Consider the following 25,367-nt stretch of genomic DNA (forward strand, 5'->3'; position numbering starts at 1 on the left):
TATATAATTTTTTTTTTTAAAATTTATTTATTTTTTAATTTTTTTTATTATTTCTTGTGCGGCCCGGTACCAATCGATCCACGGACCGGTACCGGGCTGCGGCCCGGTGGTTGGGGACCCCTGCTGTAAATTACAGATTAGAATGCATAAAAAAATAAAAACATGTGTTCTTGTGTTACATAAAGGATTGTGAATGGTAGGCAACATTCCCCCAAAAAAGTGCAGTTTCCCTTTAAGAGCAGAGACGAAGATTGTTTGTTTGTCATGTCGCTGGCAGCATGGCATGACTCCTTCCTCTGTGCGATCACAATGCACAACACACACACACACACACACACACACACACACACACACACACACACACACACACAGGCCCAAAATGTGCAGCTGTGCACTAACACGTGAACCCCGAGAGGACGGATGGCGTGCACAATGTTGCTCTCACAACAAGCGCCACACCAGTGTCAGCGTGACGACACGACCCCGTGTGGACTCGACAAACACCGAGGCACAGCTGCAGGCTCCCCTCTGCCACCAAGGGGGACGCACTGTACACAACTCTGAAAATAGATTTCTTGTAGTCCGGGCACACAATAAAGGACAGTTGTTACCAAACGCTAGCACACATTTCCACCAATCAATTCAACACTTTAAGTTATGTTAAGTTAAGTTAAATCAACACTTTATTACTCCAACGGCACAATCGTTTACCTACTTCCTGTTACCATCTACAGCCTTCTGCGTAATGTAGTGCATAAACCATGAGCAATACATCGCCGTCCTCACTTCCCAGCTTGAATGCAGTTATATATCAAATGGACAAAGATAAGACATTCTGGAGGAAAGTTCTGTGGTCAGATGAAACAAAAATGTACCTGTTTGGCCACAATACCCAGCAATATGTTTGGAGGAGAAAAGGCAAGGCCTTTAATCCCAGGAACACAATTCCTCCCGTCAAGCATGGTGGTGGTAGAATTATGCTCTGGGCCTGTTTTGCTACCATTGGAACTGGAGTTTTACAGAGAGTAAATAGGACAATGAAAAAGGAGGATTACCTCCAAATTCTTCAGGACAACCTAAAATCATCAGCCCGGAGGTTGGGTCTTGGGCGCAGTTGAGTGTTCCAACAGGACAATGACCCCAAACACACGTCAAAAGTGGTAAAGGAATGACTAAATCAGGCTAGAATGAAGGTTTTAGAATGGCCTTCCCAAAGTCCTGACTTAAACGTGTGGACAATGCTGAAGAAACAAGTCCATGTCATTTAGCTGAACTGCACCAATTTTGTCAAGAGGAGTGGTCAAAAATTCAAGCAGAAGCTTGCCAGAAGCTTGTGGATGGCTACCAAATCGCCTTATTGCAGTGAAACTTGCCAAGGGACATGTAACCAAATATTAACATTGCTGTATGTATACTTTTGACCCAACAGATTTGGTCACATTCTCAGTAGACCCTTAATAAATTCATAAAAGAACCAAACTTCATGAATGTTTTTTTTGTGACCAACAAGTATGTGCTCCAATCACTTCATCACAAAAAAATAAGAGTTGTAGAAATGACTGGAAACTCAAGACAGCCATGACATTATGTTCTTTACAAATGTATGTAAACTTTTGACCACGACTGTACATGCTAGAGATGTTGACGTCTACCACTTACGGACAAAAATAACCGCTATTGATGGCCATTGACAGTTCACATGTTTAAGATGGGCGAAGAGAGAACATGTCTGCAACTTGTGGACAATAACGGACCCTTTGGGTGTGTTTCTGGAATTGAAATAGCTGTGAAATTGCTGACATTCATTTCATTCACTATCCAGTGCTACGATACAGTTAACAGAATAGGTAGAAGATGATATCACTGAGGTGCACATGGGAAGAAAAGGGAGTGCAGAATACATTGTGACACCCAATATCTAAGTTACATTTTTTTAAACCAGTGTGGGTGCCACTGGGAGCAGGTGGGTAAAGTGTCTTGCCCAAGGACACAACGGCAGTGACTAGGATCGCAGAAGCGGGGATCGAACATGGAACCCTGAAGTTGCTGGCATTGCCACTCTACCTGGTTGCTGTTAAGGGAATTGTTTAAAAAATTGGCATGCGATTCCAAAGAATTGATACACTCTGTACAAAAAACGGTTTACGATTCTTATCCCTGTATGGTCAGTTTTCAGTTTATTTTGAACATGTTTTACCTGCAGACTGAGAGCGATCTGACGGATGTACATCATATTGAGGTCCTGCAGTATCCACAGTTTGCCCTCCATGTTCGTCAGGTCACCACGCGGCATCCTTGAGCTCCGAGCGGGGAGAAGCTTGGACGCACCTTCGCGCTGAGCTTCATCAACAAGACCAGGTCGGTGCGTAAAAGCGCAGCGTAAAAAGTTTGGGTCTTCTCAACAATGCTCCTCCGCACCCAGCCAGGGGAAGAAAGGCGTCTTTTTTTTTTCTTTTTTTTTTTTTACATAAAAAAAAAGGCACCGCTGTCTTTTGTGCGCCGCTGCGCCGACTGAGAAGGCGGGGGAGAGAGAGAGTGTCCTGGGCGAGACAAGAGAGCTCTTGACGACAACAAGAAGGCCATCGCCTCCGCGAGACTGACCCGCACAACTGGCCCACTGTGCGCACTCCTTCCCTCCCTCCCTCCCTCTCTCCCTCCCCGGCTCGCTACATTAACCCCTGCCGCGCACCCCTCGAAATGGTCATGGGATGCTGAAAACACACCCTTTTAAACACATAAATACAGTGAACAGCAGAGGGTGTGGTGATTGTTGTTATTGTGTGAATGCTCCAAAGCATGGGTGTCAAACTCTGGCCCGCGGGCCAAATTTGGCCCGCCGTGTAATTTCATTTGGCCCTTGAGGCAATATCAAATTAACATTAGAGCTGGCCCGCCGGTATTATACAGCGGCGGTGCCGCGGTAACACCGCATTCACCGCTAATACTCATACTTGCCAACCCTCCCGATTTTCTCGGGAGACTCCCGAATTTCAGTGCCCCTCCCGAAAATCTCCCGGGGCAATCATTCTCCCGAATTTCTCCTGATTTCCACCCGGACAACATTATTGGGGGCGTGCCTTAAAGGCCTACTGAAACCCACTACTACCGACCACGCAGTCTGATAGTTTATATATCAATGATGAAATCTTAACATTATAACACATGCCAATACGGCCGGGTTAACTTATAAAGTGACATTTTAAATTTGCCGCTAAACTTCCGGTTCGAAACGCCTCTGAGGATGACGTATGCGCGTGACGTAGACCGGGGAACACGGGTATGCCTTCCACATTGAAGCCAATACGAAAAAGCTCTGTTTTCATTTCATAATTCCACAGTATTCTGGACATCTGTGTTCATGTTCATTGCATTATGGAGAAGGAAGCTGAACAAGCAAAGAAGAAAGTTGTCGGTGCGAAATGGACGTATTTTTCGAACGTAGTCAGCCACAACAGTACACAGCCGGCGCTTCTTTGTTTACATTCCCGAAAGATGCAGTCAAGATGGAAGAACTCGGATAACAGAGACTCTAACCAGGAGGACTTTTGACTTCGATACACAGACGCCTGTAGAGAACTGGGACAACACAGACTCTTACCAGGATTACTTTGATTTGGATGACAAAGACGCAGACGTGCTACTGTGAGTATGCAGCTTTGGCTTCTAAACATTTGATCGCTTGACCGTATGTGCGCAACTTTTTTTTGCGTATGTACGTAACTTTTTTAAAATATATAAGCTTTATGAACCTTGGGTTAGGTGAACGGTCTTTTGGGCTGAGTGATTGTGTGTGTTGATCAGGTGTTTGAATTGTATTGGCGTGTTCTATGGAGCTAGGAGCTAGCATAGGAGCTAGGAGCTAGCATAACACGTACCGTACCGTACGTGCGCGTCACGTACGTAACTTTTTAAAAATATATAAGCTTTATGAACCTTGGGTTAGGTGAACGGTCTTTTGGGCTGAGTGATTGTGTGTGTTGATCAGGTGTTTGAATTGTATTGGCGTGTTCTATGGAGCTAGGAGCTAGCAGAGGAGCTAGGAGCTAGCATAACAAACACGCAGGTGTTTTTATGCAGGATTAATTTGTGGCATGTTAAATATAAGCCTGGTTGTGTTGTGGCTAATAGAGTATATATATGTCTTGTGTTTATTTACTGTTGTAGTCATTCCCAGCTGAATATCAGGTCACCCCCGGCTCTCACAGCATCTTCCCTATCTGAATAGCTTCAACTCCCCACTAGTCCTTCACTTGCACTTTACTCATCCACAAATCTTTCATCCTCGCTCAAATTAATGGGGAAATTGTCGCTTTCTCGGTCCGAATCTCTCTCACTTCATGCGGCCATCATTGTAAACAATAGGGAACTTTGCGTATATGTTCAACTGACTACGTCACGCTACTTCCGGTAGGGGCAAGCCTTTTTTTTTATCAGATACCAAAAGTTGCAATCTTTATCGTCGTTGTTCTATACTAAATCCTTTCAGCAAAAATATGGCAATATCGCGAAATGATCAAGTATGACACATAGAATAGATCTGCTATCCCCGTTTAAATAAAAAAAATTCATTTCAGTAGGCCTTTAAAGGCACTGCCTTTAGCGTCCTCTACAACATGTCGTCACGTCCGCTTTCCCTCCATACAAACAGCGTGCCGGCCCAGTCACATAATATATGCGGCTTTTACACACACACATGAGTGAATGCAAGCCATACTTGGTCAACAGCCATACAGGTCACACTGAGGGTGACGGTATAAACAACTTTAACACTGTTACAAATATGCGCCACACTGTGAACCCACACCAAACAAGAATGACAAACACATTTCGGGAGAACATCCGCACCGTAACACAACATAAACACAACAGACAAATATCCAGAACCCCTTGCAGCAGTAACTCTTCCGGGACGCTACAATATACACCCCTGCTACCACCAAACCCCGCCCCCGCCCACCATGTTAATGTTGATATTTACCTCAGAAGGCTGCAAATAGAAAAGAGGCATTCAATTTTTTATTTAAATTTTATTTAATATACCATTGATGTTTTTTCGTTTGTTTTTTGAAAGTAGATTTTGCACTATTAAGTTATATAAGCGTTGCTTGTTCCATATTCAGTGTTAAAGCAAATCAGAGTAGCAAACTGAGCAATAATTAACGTTTTATTCATGCACTTTCTCTTGCTACTTCAAGGCTTGAATGTTTGATTCATTCATTATTGTTATTTTATTTTCAAATTTATTATTAGCCTGTGGAAAAAGTTAATGTTGATATTTACCTCAGAAGGCTGTAAATAGAAAAGAGGCATTACATTTTTATTTAAATTTTATTTGATATGCCATTGATATTTTTTTATTATTATTATTATTATTATTATTATTTGAAACCGGATTTTGCATGTCACTATAAAGTTATATAAGCCTTGCTTGTTCAATATTCAATGCAAAACTTGTTTGGGTCCCTATTAAAAGGTTAATTTGTTCAACCTTGGCCCGCGGCTTTGTTCAGTTTTCAATTTTGGCCCACTCTGTATTTGAGTTTGACACCCCTGCTCCAAAGCATTCACACATATTCATTCACGCAAATTGGCAGCCACGCTTCCGTCAGTCTACCCCAGGGCAGCTGTGGCTACGAAAGTAGCTTACCACCACCAGGTGTGAATGAATGATGGGTTTTTAACATGTAAAGCGACTTTGGGTACTTAGAAAAGCGCTATATAAATCCCAGGTATTATTATTATTATTATATGGTTTTCCCGATTTTCCCGTAATTCCCTAATATCATTTACTACTTCAACATTTCTTGCCCGATTTAAATAATTCCAACACCAACCAATTCAGCTCATTTAGGACATTCATGCTCCTAATCATTTTCAAAAAATCCCACTTTTCCCAAAATTCCCAAATGTCCAGGAAGTTCCAATTAAATGAATGGGACATACAAACCCCGTTTCCATATGAGTTGGGAAATTGTGTTAGATGTAAATATAAACGAAATACAATGATTTGCAAATCCTTTTCAACCCATATTCAGTTGAATATGCTACAAAGACAACATATTTGATGTTCAAACTGATAAACTTTTTTTTTTTGCAAATAATCATTAACTTTAGAATTTGATGCCAGCAACACGTGACAAAGAAGTTGGGAAAGGTGGCAATAAATACTGATAAAGTTGAGGAATGCTCATCAAACACTTATTTGGAACATCCCACAGGTGTGCAGGCTAATTGGGAACAGGTGGGTGCCATGATTGCAGTGGCGTGCAGTCACTAGAGGCAGGGCCTCACCTGCCATCATGGAAAGAAAAAAAATGTAAAAAGAAAAAAAAAAAAATTTAATTGTTATATGTATCCAGTGATTATACTAAAGTTATTTTCCATTTAACTTCACCAGTTTTAGATTATTTTTATTTTTATTTTCACATTTGCCGTTCATATACTGAGAAGAGACGGTGCGGTGATCAGCAGCCAGTTGAGGCACGCCACTGATTTGTGCCTCAACATGGATTGTGCACAATGACTCGGCTAACTGCTGAGCTGCTGTGCAGTGAGACTGTATTGCTATATGAATTATATCAGCTAACTAAACAATGGCATAGTTTAGTTAGCTGAGGTATATAATGTACAGTGTATTTTGTCAAAAACTGTATGTGTGTAACGTATTTCTTGTGCTGAGCATTCATAAATCTGCTGCAAAAGACGTACTGGTTGAGGCTCGCAGTAATCCGGCCTCCTGGTGGTAGAGGGCGGTAGTGATCCCAGAGATCATTCCTCGGCCGCAGAAGAAAAAAAAAATACAAATAAAAAGTTTGCAGCGATTATTTCCTCTCGCCTGGACTTTTATTAAAAACATGGAGGATTACATATGTAAAATAAAACAGTTTTCTAAACTGGACTTTCAATCGAAGCAGGAGGTAATAATTAAAGGTCGACCAACGCCGGAGCTAAAAGGTTTGCTTTTGACTTCGGGACAGAAGACCCGTTCTTTTCAAACGGCGTGGTACACACGCAAAGGCTGGCTGTGTGGATGTCCAGCAAGAAAGGTAAGACCATAACAATGTTTTTTTTTTACTAAATGTGCTTTTTGTGTGCTACAGTTGTGTAAAGAATGCTGGTATGAGCTTTTAAACATAACCCGTTAACTGCTGCCAATCACATGGTGAATAAGATACTATTTAGGGTTCATATGTTTGTAAATCTGACTGTGATGATGCAGTGCCTCACCAGACATTAACCTCACCGCACGCCACTGCATGATTGGGTATAAAAACAGCTTCCCAAAAAATGCTCAGTCTTTCACAAGAAAGGATGGGACGAGGTACACCCCTTTGTCCACAACTGCGTGAGCAAATAGTCAAACAGTTTAAGAACAACGTTTCTCAAAGTGCAATTGCAAGACATTTAGGGATTTCAACATCTACGGTCCATAATATCATCAAAAGGTTCAGAGAATCTGGAGAAATCACTCCACCTAAGCGGCATGGCCGGAAACCAACATTGAATGACCGTGACCTTCGATCCCTCAGACGGCACTGTATCAAAAACCAACATCAATCTCTAAAGGATATCACCACATGGGCTCAGGAACACTTCAGACAACCACTGTCACTAAATACAGTTCGTTGCTACATCTGTAAGTGCAAGTTAAAGCTCTACTATGCAAAGCGAAAGCCATTTATCAACAACATCCAGAAACGCCGCCGGCTTCTCTGGGCCCGAGATCATCTAAGATGGACTCATGCAAAGTGGAAAAGTGTTCTGTGGTCTGACGAGTCCACATTTCAAATTGTTTTTGGAAATATTCGACATCGTGTCATCCGGACCAAAGGGGAAGCGAACCATCCAGACTGTTATCGACGCAAAGTTGAAAAGTCAGCATCTGTGATGGTATGGGGGTGTATTAGTGCCCAAGACATGGGCAACTTACACATCTGTGAAGGCACCATTAATGCTGAAAGGTACATACAGGTTTTGGAACAACATATGCTGCCATCTAAGCACCGTCTTATTTCAGCAAGACAATGCCAAGCCACATTCAGCACGTGTTACAACAGCGTGGCTTTGTAAAAAAAGAGTGCGGGTACTTTAATGGCCCGCCTGCAGTCCAGACCTGTCTCCCATCGAAAATGTGTGGCGCATTATGAAGCGTAAAATACGACAGCGGAGACCCCGGACTGTTGAACGACTGAAGCTCTACATAAAACAAGAATGGGAAAGAATTCCACTTTCAAAGCTTCAACAATTAGTTTCCTCAGTTCCCCATCGTTTATTGAGTGTTGTTAAAAGAAAAGGTGATGTAACACAGCGGTGAACATGCCCTTTCCCAACTACTTTGGCACGTGTTGCAGCCATGAAATTCTAAGTTAATTATTATTTGCAAAAAAAACATCAAACATGTCAAATATCTTGTCTGTGTAGTGCATTCAATTGAATATGGGTTGAAAAGGATTTGCAAATCATTGTATTCCGTTTATAACACAATTTCCCAACTCATATGGAAACGGGGTTTGTATTTCCAAGTTGCACAATTCCCACATTTTTCAACCTATTCATACCTTCAACACATTGCACCATCCTGGAAATTCGAACTTCCCCTTTTCCAACTTCAAAAAATTCCAGGATTTTCCAGAATTCCTGCTTTTCCAAAGCCCTATTTCCACCCTTTTTTCTGGCGACTATTCCTTCCACATTTTTCAACCCACTTCAACCGTTCCACCGTCAAAAAATTCCTCTTAATCAGGTTTTTTACACCAATATTCATCTATTTATTAAACTTCTTCAACGTTCTTCTTCTGCTCCAGATTTTGGCGCGCTCTACCTTCCACATTGTTCACCCCATTCAAACCGTTCCAACCTTAAACTGTTCAGCCTATTCGGGAATCGCGAGCTTTCCCTTGACCAATTCCAAAAATTCTCAGATTTCCCAGAATTCCAGGTTTTCCGGGACATTTTTCAAACTTCCACCATTCCCACATTTTTCAACCTATTCAAACCATTCCACCTTCAACACATTGCACCATCCTGGAAATTCAAACTTCCCCTTTTCCAACTTCAAAAAAATCCAGGATTTTCCAGAATTCCTGCTTTTCCAAAGCCCTATTTCCACCCTTTTTTCTGGCGACTACTCCTTCCACATTTTTCAACCCACTTCAACCGTTACACCGTTAAAACATTCCTCTTAATCAGGAAAAAAAAAGAAGTTGTTTTTTGAACTGGAAAAATTCCCGGTATTCCCGAAATTCCAGAATACCATTTCTCAATTCAACATGTTACTACTTCAACATCTCTCGACCGATTTCCAACACCAACCAATTCAGCTCATTTAGGACATTCATGCTCCTAATCTTTTTTTAAAAATCCAGCTTTTCCCCAAATTCCCAAATTTCCAGGAAGTTCCAATTGTAATGAATGGGACATATTTCCAAGTTGCACAATTACCACATTTTTCAACCTATTCAAACCATTACAACATTAACACATTCCACTCATCCTGGACATTCAAACAAACACTTTCCCAAGTTCCAAACCAAATTCCGGTTTTCCTGGAAATTCTAACTCTTCAACATTCAAACCATTTCAGCATTCAAACAATTTTAACATTCAATCCATTTCAACATTCACCCTACATTCCATTAGCATTTCAATTTAAACCCTTCCAACATTTAAACTATTCTTACATTCATACTACATTCTGTCAGCATTTCAGTTCAACTTCAGCATTGGAGCATTCACACGCAATTCCTTCAGGAATTGCCTCTTCTAGTTAAATAATGAAGTACAGATGGACAATAATCACCAACTCCAAATTGACTTTTTCCTGACTTCCACAGAGCAATAAAGCAGAAAGCTATGTAAGTTTGTTTTCCCACTCCCTGATCAGAATGATGATAAAATAGGGCCGGGCAATACGGCCGAAAACTGTGTCACGATATCAGTGCTTTACACGGGCCGATAGCGATAATTGGGTGAATGCAATATACCAGGGGTGTCAAAATCTATTCCCGAGTGAGCCGTAATGGTAAAATCATGGCATGATAACTTAAAAATAATGACTACTTCAGGTTGTTTTCTTTGTTTTACTATGGCCAAAAATAGAACAAGCACATTCTGAAAATGTACAGATTGAAAATAACCCCCTTGACAAAACACTTCAAATTAGTTCAAAACTCTAAAGAAAAAATTGGTGCCATTTTTTAAAAACACAATGACAAACACGATGAATTTAGACGTCTCAGCGTACCTGCAAAGCCATTACATTTAGGATTGAACAAAATACAAAATAAGTAATAAATAAATAATAAATAAATAAAAATAAAAATTGTTTGCTTGCCTAACAGAATGCCTATTGCGACATCTATTGGGCACATTTAGAACAACAGTTTATTTAATAAAAAAAATTGCATACTCATCTAGTTGGCTGCAGGCCAGATTAAACCTGTCTGTGGGACATTACATCATAAACACTGTATAGTTTTTATTGGCTATGTCTTCAGTTTGACAGCATGATGTAGACAAAAGCTCTGAGTCCGTCTACATAAAGCCAAATATTTTTGAAAGTAGATTATTGCATATTCTTCTAATATGTGGCACCTTGAGACAAGAATATGTTGATTGACAGTCTAAAAGTAACATGTCGTCCTTCACTTGATTTGTTCGCAGTTTTATGCATTTATATGTAGAAAATATAAACATCGCAAATCGAATCACAATTTTGGACAAAAAAAAATCACAGTTATCGTAAATTCTGGACTATACATTTTTTTTCGCTGGTAGCTATAATAAAAATATTTTTAAAAAACAACAACACAAAAACCCCAGCACAAACACTGAGAGGGTGTTTTGTTTGTGGCATGGCGCCATCTTTTGGACGAGTTTGCTTACTGCAGTTGCTGCAGTGTCCTTCCATTTAACGGCTGGGCTTTTGTTATGTTTTTTCAACTGAAGTGTCATTCAGTCTTCTAGCCATCCATAGCGTTTTTACTCATATAGATTCTTCATTCATCATTCCAAGCAATGTTTGCAGGTTTTACAATATACCTAACACAATTCTTACTTACTAAACCGCCCCATGTGTGATGTCTGCAGAAGTGTTTTCATGAATATTTGTACAAGCTATCGTAACGTAATCAAGCTTGCGTCGTTAGCATTAGCTAATATGCCAACACGTATACGAGTGTCTGTGTTAGTATTATTAACTTACAATGGCATTCTTTTTGTATTGTTTCAGTTTCACAAATTCCTCAGTAAATTCACCAAAACGTCACAGTGGAGTTATAGAGTCTGTTAAGCTGATTGGAGAGCTAGCTCCCGCAGCTAGTGGGTCCATGACAATGGCTTCAGTTTTGTTTGATCGTCCGTTTTACTGCCGTGTTACAGACACCGTTTGAAAACATTCAAGGTATAAACATTTACAGAATCTTTCTGTGTAAACAACACATATACATACATACATACATACATACCAGGTAGCCCGTAAGGACCAGATTAGTAGCCCGCTGGCCTGTTCTAAAAATAGCTCAAATAGCAGCACTTACCAGTGAGTTGCCTCTATTTTTTAAATTGTATTTATTTACTAGCAAGCTGGTCTCGCTTTGCTCGACATTTTTAATGCTAAGAGAGACAAAACTCAAATAGAATTTGAAAATCCAAGAAAATATTTTAAAGACTTCACTAACTGACAAAGAAACAGATAACAGATTTGGTGTCCAGTTCAAAGTGTGACATGATTTATTTAAAAATTTGAGAGTTGACTTTTGTATTTTACATGAGTTATTAATTGTACAAACATGGTGCAAAGTAATTCATGATTTGTTCAAAAATGTTAGTGGCTAGCTAGTTAAAATGGGATATTGTGATTTCATAAGACTGTCTTAGAAGTGATCATTTGAAAATGTTCAATTTGAAAAATGTGCACTTAGAGAAAATATAAAAATAAAGTGTTGCATATTGATATTTATCGGTTTCTATATATATTTATTGTGAGAAATCATTAAGATGATCAGTGTTTCCACAAAGATAAATATCATTAATTATTAATACCGTAATTTCCGGACTATAAGCCGCACCTGACTATAAGCCGCACCAGCTAAATTTAGGGGAAAATACAGATTGCTCCATATATAAGCCGCACCTGACTATAAGCCGCAGGGTTTTGATGTGTAATTAGCGTAGTATATAGGGGTTCCTGCTACCACGGAGGGGATTGTCGGGACAGAGATGACTGTTTGGGAACGCAAAGCGTCCCATTTATTAACAATAAAACTTTCAATCATTCAATCAAACTTTCACATCTTTGACATGGCGAACAGCATTCGTGCAGAGTACAAATAATACAGCGGTGCAAAGTAATACAAAGTGCTCGCCTGTACGTTATCAAAATAACCAGCCTACCGGTATATGAAAAGTCAGTCTTTAATCATTGTGTCATCGTCTTCCTCCTGCGTACTAAAACCACCGAAATCCTCTTCGTCGGTGTCGGAGAAGAACAGGCCGTAAATAAGCCGCACCGTTGTATAAGCCGCAGGGACCAGAACGAGGGGAAAAAGTAGCGGCTTATAGTCCGGAAATTACGGTAATAACACAGAGTTAAAGGTAAATTGAGCAAATTGGCTATTTCTGGCAATTTATTTAAGTGTGTATCAAACTGGTAGCCCTTCGCATTAATCAGTACCCAAGAAGTAGCTCTTGGTTTCAAAAAGGTTGGTGACCCCTGGTCCATAGTGTGTGAATGTGAGTGTGAATGTTGTCTGTCAATCTGTGTTGGCCCTGTCATGAGGTGGCGACTTGTCCAGGGTGTACCTCGCCTTCCGCCCGATTGTAGCTGAGATAGGCTCCAGCACCCCCCGCGACCCCGAAGGGAATAAGCGGTAGAAAATGGATGGATGGATGGATGGTAATAATGATTCTAATATTAATATATTTATTAAACCTCAATATAAAAATGGGACCCATTACCTCCCTGCTTGACACTCAGCATCAAGGGTTGGAATTGGGGGTTAAATCACCAAAAATGATTCTCAGGCGCGGCCACCGTTGCTACTCACTGCTCCCCTCACCTCCCGGGGGTGATCAAAGGTGATGGGTCAAATGCAGAGGATAATTTCACCACGCCTAGTGTGTGTGTGTGTGTGTGTGTGTGACTATCAGTGGTACTTTAACTTTAACTTATGTATTGTTTTTTGGTACGTTTCTGTGTGTGTATGGACGCCGGGATGCAGGGACGGCAGGCAAATGCAGAAAATTAGCCCTCTATATAAGGGAAAGGCAGGTAACAAAAGATGTGCAGCTGGCAAATGCACAAATGGAAAACGGTCGTATGAAGGGCAAAGCAAGCAAACATTGAATGTTCAAAAAAGTACAAAGTGGCCAGCCTGCAACTTTTCTAGAAAAGGTTAGGACACCCCTGCTCTACAAGATATGAAAGTATTCCGCACTGCAAACACGCAGTCGTCGTACAAACATCAAGGAGTTGTTATTACAAGAAGAAATATGCCAACTCAGGGACAAGGCCCCGGTTTCCTTTCTGGCCCACAGCTTCTCCCCGCAAAACATCGTAATATGCACAACATGTGACTTCTGACCGGGGTCGGGGGTCATGGGGGGGAATTTACAACTCCTGTCAGCACGCACACCAACTGACGACCTGTGCTACAGATGTGTGTGTGTGTGTGTGTGTGTGTGTGTGTGTGTGTGTGTGTGTGTGTGTGTGTGTGTGTGTGTGTGTGTGTGTGTGTGTGTGTGTGTATGACAGGAAGGTCTCAGGATCATTAATTAAAGCACACATTTATCTTTTAGTCACATGACACTGGAGTGGATCTGCACCTCTTAAAGTGCAGCAGGTTGGCTCCATTTCCAAACTTTTCCACTGAGGGCCGCACACTGAAACATGAAAGCATGCGGGGGCCATTTTGATATTACTAATTTTCAAAACCAATACAATATATCCAGGGTGTCCAAACTACGGCCCGCAAGACGTGATGAGTAGTTATACCCACAGGAATTATTATGCTCTGAATGGAGGTATGCACAGCATTCACTTATATGACCTAATGCAAACAACCTTCCCTAGTCATGGTGCAAACAAAAAAATGCAACGAACAAAAAGGTCAACACACATGCTCACACGTAACACAACCTGTGTGGATATTATAACAAACGTCCATAAAAAAATAAAAAATACACCCATTTAAATCCATTCCAAAGCATGATGGGGAAAATGCAAAACACTCTCCACACTTATCCAGGTTTGACACAATTTAGCTGCTTGATATATCTGATTGATTACAAAACTTTAACGAGGTTGTCACGGAAGTAAACAAGGCAAAAATCTAACTTTCACATACTCAATTAATATTAAATTATATTAACTATATATGCATTATACTAATATATGTACACACACACACACACACACACGTATATATTTACTTTACATGCAGTCCGATTACGGCCCTCGACCAAATTTTTTTTAGCCCAAGCGGCCCCCCAAGTTAATAAGTTTGGACACCCCTGCAATATATGTTGTAACCATTAGGGTTTCCCTCAATTTTGGTTAACGTTAAAGGTCCCAGGGACCCAAAAAAGGTTTCAGTCATTAAAGTGTTTATAATAAGTCCTATTAATATTTTTGATAACTTTTAACAGTTAACTATCTATAGGATAGGATAAAATAAACTTAATTTATCGCACAATGTGGCTGCAGTGCAGATACAAAAAGTCCACAAAAACAAGGTAAAAAGACATGAAAACAAGCGGCGCCCTTTCTACATACAGCTACAAAAGTAAACCACAACAAACCATAAAATTATAAGCTATATATATATAAGCTTTATGAACCTTGGGTTAGGTGAACGGTTCTTTGGGCTGAGTGAGTGTGTGTGTTGTGCAGGTGTTTGAATTGTATTGGCTGGTTATAGAGACGGGATCCCGTCCATATTACCCGCTCGAGCTATAACTAGCTTGAGCGGGTAATATGTATGTACTAGCTAGTAGCTAGTAGCTAGCATAACAAACACCTAGGTGTTTTTATGTGGGATTAATTTGTGGCATATTAAATATAAGCCTGGTTGTGTTGTGGCTAATAGAGTATATATATGTCTTGTGTTTATTTACTGTTTTAGTCATTTCCAGCTGAATATCAGGTCACCCCCGGCTCTCACAGCATCTTCCCTATCTGAATCGCTTCCACTCCCCACTAGTCCTTCACTTGCACTTTACTCATCCACAAATCTTTCTTCATCCTCGCTCAAATTAATGGGGAAATCGTCGTTTTCTCGGTCCGAATCTCTCTCACTTCATGCGGCCATCATTGTAAACAATAGGGAACCTTGCGTATATGTTCAATTGACTACGTCACGCTACTTCCGGTAGGGGCAAGCCTTTTTTTATCAGATACCAAAAGTTGCGATCTTTATCGTCGTTGTTCTATACTAAATCCTTTCAGCAAAAATATGGCAATATCGCGAAATGATCAAGTATGACACATAGAATAGATCTGCTATCCCCGTTTAAATAAAAAAAATTCATTTCAGTAGGCCTTTAAAGAAATACACTCTATACATTGCTAATGTGGTAAATGACTATTCTAGCTGCAAATGTCTGGTTTTTGGTGCAATATCTACATAGGTGTATAGAGGCCCATTTCCAGAAACTATCACTCCAGTGTTCTAATGGTACAATGTGTTTGCTCATTGGCTCAGAAGGCTAATTGATGATTAGAAAACCATTGTGCAATCATGTTCACACATCTGAAAACAGTTTAGCTCATTACAGAAGCTACAAAACTGACCTTCCTTTGAGCAGATTGAGTTTCTGGAGCATCACATTTGTGGGGTCAATTAAACGCTCAAAATGGCCAGAAAAAGATAATTTTCATCTGAAACTCGACAGTCTATTCTTGTTCTTAGAAATGAAGGCTATTCCACAAAATTGTTTGGGTGACACCAAACTTTTGAACGGTAGTGTATATATATATATATATATATATATATATATATATACATATATACAGTCACGATCAAAAGTCTACATACACTTGTAAAGAACATAATGTCATGGCTGTCTTGAGTTTCCAATCATTTCTACAACTCTTATTTTTTTGTGATAGAGTGATTGGAGCACATACTTGTTGGTCCCAAAAAAAATTCATGAAGTTTGGTTCTTTTATTAATTTATTATGGGTCAACTGAAAATGTGACCAAATCTTCTGGGTCAAAAGTATACATACACCAATGTTAATATTTGGTTACATGTCCCTTGGCAAGTTTCACTGCAATAAGGCGCTTTTGGTAGCCATCTACAAGCTTCTGTTTTAATTTTTGACCACTCCTCTTGACAAAATTGGTGCAGTTCTGCTAAATTTGCTGGTTTTCTGACATGGACTTGTTTCTTCAGCATTGTCCACACGTTTAAGTCAGGACTTTGGGAAGGCCATTCTAAAACCTTAATTTTAGCCTGATTTAGCCATTCCTTTAACACTTTTGACATGTGCTTGGGGTTATTGTCCTGTTGGAACACCCAACTGCGCCCAAGACCCAACCTCCGGGCTGATGATTTTAGGTTGTCCTGAAGAACTTGGAGATGATCCTCCTTTTTTATTGTCTCATTTAAATCACCAGTTCCATTGGCAGCAAAACAAGCCCAGAGCATAATACTACCACCACCATGCTTGACGGTGGGAATGGTGTTCCTAGGATTAAAGGCCTCACCTTTTCTCCTCCAAACATATTGCTGGGTATTGTGGCCAAACAGCTCAATTTTTGGACAAAGATAAGACCTTCTGGAGGAAAGTTTTGTGGTCGTTGTGCAGGTTGTATGTATGTGTGACCACGTCTTTTGACTTTTTGTGTCAGTTTATCTGCGCCATGAGTAAGAAAGACGTTTTGCATAGGGTCATATATGGTAATGCTGTGCTGTATGCACTTCAATGTGCAATCCATGGTCATTACCGTGAATTACTCACGATGCTTACAAAGCGGCAGCAATTATACTTTAAATTAAGATGGAGATTCCTTATTAAATTTGTGACGTCTTGCGGGCCGAAATGAACACGCTGGGGCCGTAGTTTGGACAGCACTGCTCTAAGAGAAACCCTACAACAGATCCGCACACATGCCCTCATGGCACGCTGCAGCACGCCCTCTTTAACGACTTTACACAGTCCAACAGTGAAAACAAAAGGAGCTTTAAAAGCCTTTTGAGCCAGCAGTGCCAGTAGCAAGCTGGGTCATTTCCCCAAGAAAACCTCCGCCCTTAGGAGCTTTAAATCAGCCGGATAATATGTCACAGACACTAACATACACACACTAAGAGAGGAGGGTGGAAAGTGAAAGAGTGGAGTGTGCGAAAAGGGCGGGATATGAAAATATTGTGGAACGTGCGGAAGAATGCGCATGGAAATGGTGCACAAAGACAGTCTCCTCTCTCCACTCGTCTGGAAAAGGCTTTTTTCCAAAAGTCGTCCATTTGTGAGGCCACTGATACTGAACTGGAGGACCTGACTGGCTCACAATCTCCGGAAAGTACCAATATACCGCTAGAATAAATGCTGTTGACATGCTGAATTGTGTTTCATTTTATCCGATAAACCATACCCAATTATATTTCCCATCCGCAAAATACGTGAAAAGATCATCTAAACCAGTGTTTCTTCACCATAGGGATAGTTGCTGGGCCGCGAGCGCCCCCTAGAGGGCCGCCAAAAAACATGTTTCTCAGCTGTGGGCCGCAGGTGTACTCAGTTGTAATACGCACTTCCACCACTTGTGGCAGTGATGACAATATCAAACAACGCTCAAGTCATAGAGAAGTTTCTTAAGCGCAAAAAATATGACGAAAGCGGTGAAGCTGTATCCTTTATTTGCGCTTTAATTTTATTGAGAGTTTATTTAAGATACTGTTGCGCTTGTAATGCGAAAGCAAGACAGCTTGAAGTATCGTTTGACACACAAAAACGTGTGCGCCGTTTATTCCATCAAAGACGAGAGTGAATGACTCCTAACCTCAAGCGACTCAAAATGGCGGTCACAACAAACCCCCACCTTTGGGTAAAGCTCTTGACGGTCACTTAAAGGGGCCGCACCGAATTACGCACTCTTTGACTGCATATATGAATGCTAAACAAGAACAACATTGTTATGTGCACAAAAGAACAATGACAGTGAATAATGACGACAAAGTCAAGTAAACAGGTGTGGTGAATTATGTCCTTAAAGCAGGGGTGCTCATTACGTCGATCGCGAGCTACCGGTCGATCACGGAGGGTGTGTCAGTTGATCGCCAGCCAGGCATTAAAAAAATAGTCCTAAAAATGAGCGATCATAAATCTTCACTATGACGTCACTTTCGTCACTTGATTGACATTCACAGCACCTGAGGGTATTCTGAGATGACCCTGGCTGCTGTAGGCTCATTATTAAGAAAAAATTACCGACAGGATGAAGGCGAAAAACACTTTTTATTTCAACAGACTGTGGCGCCGTACCTATCGTCAAATCTCCAAAGACCGACTGCACAGTTCCTGCCTTCACAATAAAAGCTCTGCTTCATCCTGCCTGTGCTAAGAGTCTCAGAAAGCTGGCGTTGTCACGCCAAATTTCTTCCCCCTACAAAAACCTCCCCGCGACTTGATCAATTGAAAAGTAGCTCGCCTGCAGAAAAAGTGTGAGCAACCCTGCCTTAATGCAACCGCTACAATACATACATATTACCATTATTTATCATTAATTTGGTTAAAATGTATTCATTTTAGCGCTGTGTAAATCTATTGTTGATCAGTTTTTATGACAGTCTCAGTGTTGGCGTTAACGCACTTGTTGTGTCTTTTTACGCATTGAAATCAGAAAGGACGCGAAATTCCTGAGGTCCGCGCGTCCCCTGGACGCGGATTTTTTTGTTTGTTTTTTACCGATTATCGCTTTCCATCGGTGTTTTGTTTTGTTTATATTTCCAGATCAAATTATTAATTATTAATTATTGGTTCACTTCAAAGTCATGCACTTTCCGGTACAATTTCTTCAATTTTGATTCGCCCAAAATTTTATTGATCACAAATACTGCATTTCCGGTATTAGGACTCCCGCGTGTTATTGTTTTGGCCATAGCGAACAATAAACCCAAGAAGCAAAGCAAATGGCTCACTTATAGATAGATAGGTAGTACTTTATTGATTCCTTCAGGAGAGTTCCCTCAGGAAAATTTAAATATGACAATGGAAAGATGTTTTGCATGCCATGTAAACGGGCTAGGAAAAAGAACACCTTTACGACCAGGTGCACCGATCTTCAAAGATCCAGCCTCACCAGGCACCAAGAAACACCCTCCAATTGGGTCCCTACAGTTCCGCTCTTTGGTTACAACTCTTTATTGATGTTTTCCACAAAGCCAAGCGGACATCCACCATGCTATTAACACTCCTGAAAGTGCTAGCGCTCCCTCTCCTAACTCGCCCACTCACTCACACATGTCACTCACCCCACACACCGCCATTCTTAAAAGGGGAACACAATTTATGGCCATCACCAAGCCAGAGATGAAATGCTAGAGGCATTGAGTGCCACTCTATTAAATAACATTGAAATAGAGATGTCCGATAATATCGGACCTCCGATATTATCGGCCAATAAATGCTTTAAAATGTAATATCGGAAATTATCGGTATCGGTTTCAAAAAGTACAATTTATGACTTTTTAAAAAGCCGCTGTACGGAGTAGTACACGGACGTAGGGAGAAGTACAGAGAGCCAATAAACCTTAAAGGCACTGCCTTTGCGTGCCGGCCCAATCACATAATATCTACGGCTTTTCACACACACACAAGTGAATGCAAGGCATACTTGATCAACAGCCATACAGGTCACACTGAGGGTGGCCGTATAAACAACTTTAGCACAGTTACAAATATGCGCCACACTGTGAACCCACACCAAACAAGAATGACAAACACATTTCGGGAGAACATCCGCACCGTAACACAACATAAACACAACAGAACAAATAGCCGAACCCCTTGGGGCGGTATAGCTCGGTTGGTAGAGTGGCCGTGCCAGCAACTTGAGGGTTGCAGGTTCGATCACAGCTTCTGCCATTCTAGTCACTGCCGTTGTGTCCTTGGGCAAGACACTTTACCCACCTGCTCCCAGTGCCACCCACACTGGTTTAAATGTAACTTAGATATTGGGTTTCACTATGTAAAGCGCTTTGTGTCACTAGAGAAAAAGCGCTATATAAATATAATTCACTTCACTTCACACTTGCAGCACTAACTCTTCTGGGACGCTACAATATACACCCCCCGCTACACCCTAAGAACCTCGACCCCCCCAACCCCGCCCACCTCAACCTCCTCATGCTCTCTCAGGGAGAGCATGTCTCAAATTCCAAGCTGCTGTTTTGAGGCATGTTAAAAAAAATAATGCACTTTGTGACTTCAATAATAAATATGGCAGTGCCATGTTGGCATTTTTTTCCATAACTTGAGTTGAATTATTTTGGAAAACCTTGTTACATTGTTTAATGCATCCAGTGGGGAATCACAACAAAATTAGGCATAATAATGTGTTAATTCCACGACTGTATATGTCGTATCGGTTGATATCGGAAACGGTAATTAAGAGTTGGACAATATCGGAATATCGGCAAAAAAGCCATTATCGGACATCTCTACATTGAAACTAACTTGCAAAATTCAAAGTTTGTTGGCATTATGTTACGCTTGCGTGGCATTGTGATGCCGGAGGTCATCTTTTCAAAATGCAGAGGGATGTCAGGAAGCGGCTTGCAGGTAAGAATAAATTATTTATTTTAGTTGCAGACCAAAATATGCTGCTCGGTGCCCACGGCACGGAAAACAAAAGAGTAGCCAAAAGATGCTAGTAACAAAATACAGACTATGAGCGTGAACGAGAGCGTAACTTGTTGCATGGGAGCAAACAAGACCACCAGGCCGAGTGAGGCCAGCGCGTAAACTAAATAGCCCTCTGATTAGCGCCCGGGCAACAAGTGCGAGTCCCGAACACTAACCAGAGGCAGGTGTGAGCAATCTGTAGTCATGGCAACAGAAACTAACAAAACTCAAGGTGCTAAAAACACCTGTGACAAGAAAACATAAACAGAAATATGATCCGGGCAGCGGATCATAACACATTATTTGCCATGAAAGTGTAGATGTGGCGGTTTTTAAACGACTGATGATCTACATACAATTAAATTTGTCATATGCATGTATGCCCTGGCACACCATTATCATCATTTCCTGCCCTAAGCAAAAAGCTTTTTACACTTTTATATTGAAATAAATACACCTACAACTTATTAAATAAAAATATAGAAAAAAATACCAGCAGTGGTAAAGTTTAGATCCATGAAGGAAAGAAGAAAAGTGAATGTTTATAACTGAATAAATTTACACATGCATAAAAATGTGTTTTTTTAATGAATTAAGTAACGTTTATGACAACCTTTTTCCAAGACACAATATAGAATGTGAGATATAACAGGATAATGCATACATTTATCATTTGTTTTCAAAACGGTTACAAAAAAGTGGGACCCCAAAAATGTACTGTGGGACCCCATTTTGAAAATTCCTAGCGCCAACACTGAGTCTATTTAAATTAGTATTTATTTTTAGGTTTTTATTGTTTTGTTTGGGTTTATCCTGTTAAACTGCAAGTAGGTTAGATATAATTATTAAATATGATTAAATGCAAGAGTAATATTTATGATTCAGTGTTAATATTTGAGTGGGGTCCGGACCCTTGTGTAGTGGAAAAGTGTGGCCCCGAGGTCAAAAAGGTTACAAACCCCTGGTCTAAACATCCACAAAATGGCAAAATGTCAGACGGAAATTGTGTATATTCCGCTCCGAATGCCTCCGGGAATTTCCCTATGTTTGTAAGACAAGAACACATGTTTTTGTCTTTTTTGCATTCTAAATTTAAATCATTAATAAAAGTTAGTAACAGTCAACTAACAATGGAGTCAATGGGGCTCCTCCATATAGAAAACATCCAAAAACGGCCAACAATACTCTATTTACATCTCGTGACCTGAATATTAACCTAACATTAGCGATATTAATATTATAAGCGCTAACGCCAACAAACTTTTTTTTAGCCACAGAGCGCTAACTAGCTTATGCTGCTATATTGACACATTGAGCTGAAGCATCGCCTCAGAGTTGGTGAAAGTTAACTCTAGATTACAAATCACGCCTCTCACCTGGATAGTAGAAAGTTGTGGACATAAACAGAGAAGTTGCTCAACTATGACATCCAACCTATAATCCGAGACGGTGAGAAAAACACAAAAAGGAGCTGAAGTTGTATCTTCTGTTTTAACCCTTCACGAGGATTATGATTCATTCTTCATCTAAACAGGAAGATATAAACATCCATTCAGTCGGCATCCTAGTGAGCGCAGACATTGTACAGTAAGTGATTGTTTTATAATGTTCATAGTTTTTATTTATTGTTTAACACTTAGCAATACTGCTACATGATGCTTAGTGTTTTACTAAAGATGGACAGCACAAAAAGGAGCTAGAGTGGCAACTTTTGTTTTAACCCTTTGTGAGGGTTATGATGAATTCTTCATCTAAACGGGAAAATATAAACATCCAATCAGTCTGCATCCTAGCGAGCGCAGACATTGTACAGTAAGTGATTTTTTAAAATTATGTTCATAGTTCTTCTTTCTTGTTTAGCAATACTGCTACATGATGCTTAGTGTTTTACTAAAGAGCACAGGGATTAGTGTGTGTGCCTCACAATACGAAGGTCCTGGGTTCGATCCTGGGCTCGGGATCTTTCTGTGTGGAGTTTGCATGTTCTCCCCGTGACTGCGTGGGTTCCCTCCGGGTACTCCGGCTTCCTCCCACCTCCAAAGACATGCACCTGGGGATAGGTTGATTGGCAACACTAAATTGGCCCTAGTGTGTGAATGTGAGTGTGAATGTTGTCTGTCTATCTGTGTTGGCCCTGCGATGTCCAGGTTGTACCTCGCCCACCGCCTGAATGCAGCTGAGATAGGCTCCAGCACCCCCCGCGGCCCCAAAAGGGACAAGCGGTAGAAAATGGATGGATGGTTGGACCTGTTTATCACATAGCCTCTAAAACTTGTAGATCATCTTCCTAATATTCAGGTTCAAAAATAGATGTTTTTGGATCATCATTTGTAGTCTTTGTTGTCTCTCATGAAGTCTGCCATGAGTAGTGGTGTGGTTGTGTGCTTCCACATGCATGTCACAGATCACGTGGACGCTCTTGCTCATTGTCTCACAAAATGGCTCATGAATCTCTGTGAAATTTATATTATTTTAATCATAGGCAAACTGTCATTCTTTTGGTATTAGAAATCCAAAATATATGACAATCGCTTCAAGAAAAAGTCAACTTATTTACTACTTTACTAGATACTTTAAAGGGGGACTGCACTTTTTTTTGGAATGTTGCCTAACGTTCACAATCATTATGAAAGACATGATTTTTTTAATGCATTCTAAATATTAAATAAATACGATCAAAATTCCGCTTAAAATGGAGCCTATGGTAGCTGCTCTATTCTGCCTATAAAACCCTAAAAAAAAAGATCCAAACACCTCCATTAAGATGATGTAAGTACATATGTAATGTAGTAACATTTACAATAACATTTAATATTTACGTATTTTGATCATTTTAAGAATCTGCGGCGCATTCATTTCACAGAAGCATTACAACGTTTGCTTACTCACTGCAGACTTTATGAGAGCCAAACAACATAATAAAACATCACTTACTGTGCAAGGTCTGCTATCATAAGGATGCCGACTGCTTGGACGTTCATATATTCCCATTTAGATGAAGAAGGACTCATAATCCTCACACAGAAAGGTTAGGACCAAGCGTCTGTTTGTGTCTAAATTGGCTGTCAAAGTGTACCAACTTGTCGGAATACGTCCTCAGCCTTCTTCTATCCTAGGTGAGAGGCATCATTTATGATCTACAATAAACTTACAGGGAGCGAGGAAGCAGCAGACCACTCGATGATGTCAACATGGGGACACACGCTAGTGATCACGGCACCACTACAAATAGTTGGTCTGTGTTAGCGCTTATAATAACAATATTACTAATACTTGATTAATATTCAAGTCACGGAATGTAAATGGAGTGCTGTTGGCAGGTTTTGGATGTTTTTTTATTGGGTTTCATGGGCGGAGTAGAGGACCTCTCATTTATTTACAAGTTAAAATCAATCAATGAATCAATGTTTATTTATATAGCCCTAAATCACAAAAGTCTCAAAGGGCTGCACAAGCCACAACGACATCCTCGGCACAGAGCCCACACAAGGGACGTCGATGTGAATGACTATGAGAAACCTTGGGGAGGATCGCATATGTGGGTAACCCCCCCCCTCTAAGTACAGTCCCTAGTGGATCCAACATAACAGTGAGAGTCCAGTCCATAGTGGGGCCAGCAGGAGACCAAAATGCAATGTTTAAAAAATCCATTCGTCATGTCTTTCATTACGATTGTGAACGATAGGCAAAATCCCCCCCCCCCAAAAGTGCAATAGATGCTATAGATAGTATTGCAAACAACTGGAAATATGCGATGCGATGAAATTGTATTGTATACATGTTCGAAATAAACTGAACTGAACTGAAAAGTGCAGTTCTCCTTTAAAGAAACCCACTACTACCGACCACGCAGTCTGATAGTTTATATATCAATGATGAAATCTTAACATTGCAACACATGCCAATACGGCCGGGTTAACTTATAAAGTGCAATTTTAAATTTCCCGCTAAACTACCGGTTGAAAACGCCTTTGGATTATGACGTATGCGCGTGACGTAGCCAGTGAAACAGAAGTATCGGTACCCCATTGAATCCAATACAAAAAGCTCTGTTTTCATCTCATAATTCCACAGTATTCTGGACTTCTGTGTTGGTGAATCTTTTGCAATTTGTTTAATGAACAATGAAGACTGCAAAGAAGAAAGTTGTAGGTGGGATCGGTGTATTAGCGGCGGACTACAGCAACACAACCAGGAAGACTTTGACTCGGATAGCAGACGCGCTAGCCGACGCTAGCCACCAACCGCACGGATGATCGTGGTGAAGACCTTCGTCCTTCCGTCGGTCGCTGGAACGCAGGTGAGCACGGGTGTTGATGAGCAGATGTGGGCTGGCTGGCGTAGGTGGAGCGCTAATGTTTTTATCATAGCTCGGTGAGGTCCCGTTATACTAAGTTAGCTTCAATGGCGTCGTTAGCAACCGCATTTTTAAGCTTCGCCAAGCTGGAAAGCATTAACCGTGTATTTGCATGTTCATGGTTTAATAGTATTGTTGATTTTCTGTCTATCCTTCCAGTCAGGG

At 40.7% G+C, this 25,367-nt stretch overlaps 1 protein-coding gene across 3 annotated transcripts in view; it reads right to left on the bottom strand.

The window, feature by feature from the left end:
* rtkna (rhotekin a) overlaps positions 1-25,367 on the bottom strand; it is a 214,762-nt gene that overhangs the window by 128,777 nt on the left and 60,618 nt on the right. The window contains exon 1 of one of the 3 annotated variants that reach the window (XM_062025443.1): positions 2,198-2,477. The exons of the other annotated variants lie outside the window; for them this stretch is intronic. Coding sequence (XP_061881427.1) covers positions 2,198-2,293 — 96 coding nt within the window. The 5' untranslated portion in view covers positions 2,294-2,477. Of the gene's footprint in view, positions 1-2,197; positions 2,478-25,367 lie in introns of those variants that run through there. 3 annotated transcript variants of the gene reach the window in all.

Source organism: Entelurus aequoreus, linkage group LG17, assembly GCF_033978785.1.
Source record: "Entelurus aequoreus isolate RoL-2023_Sb linkage group LG17, RoL_Eaeq_v1.1, whole genome shotgun sequence".
Lineage (NCBI taxonomy): Eukaryota > Metazoa > Chordata > Actinopteri > Syngnathiformes > Syngnathidae > Entelurus > Entelurus aequoreus.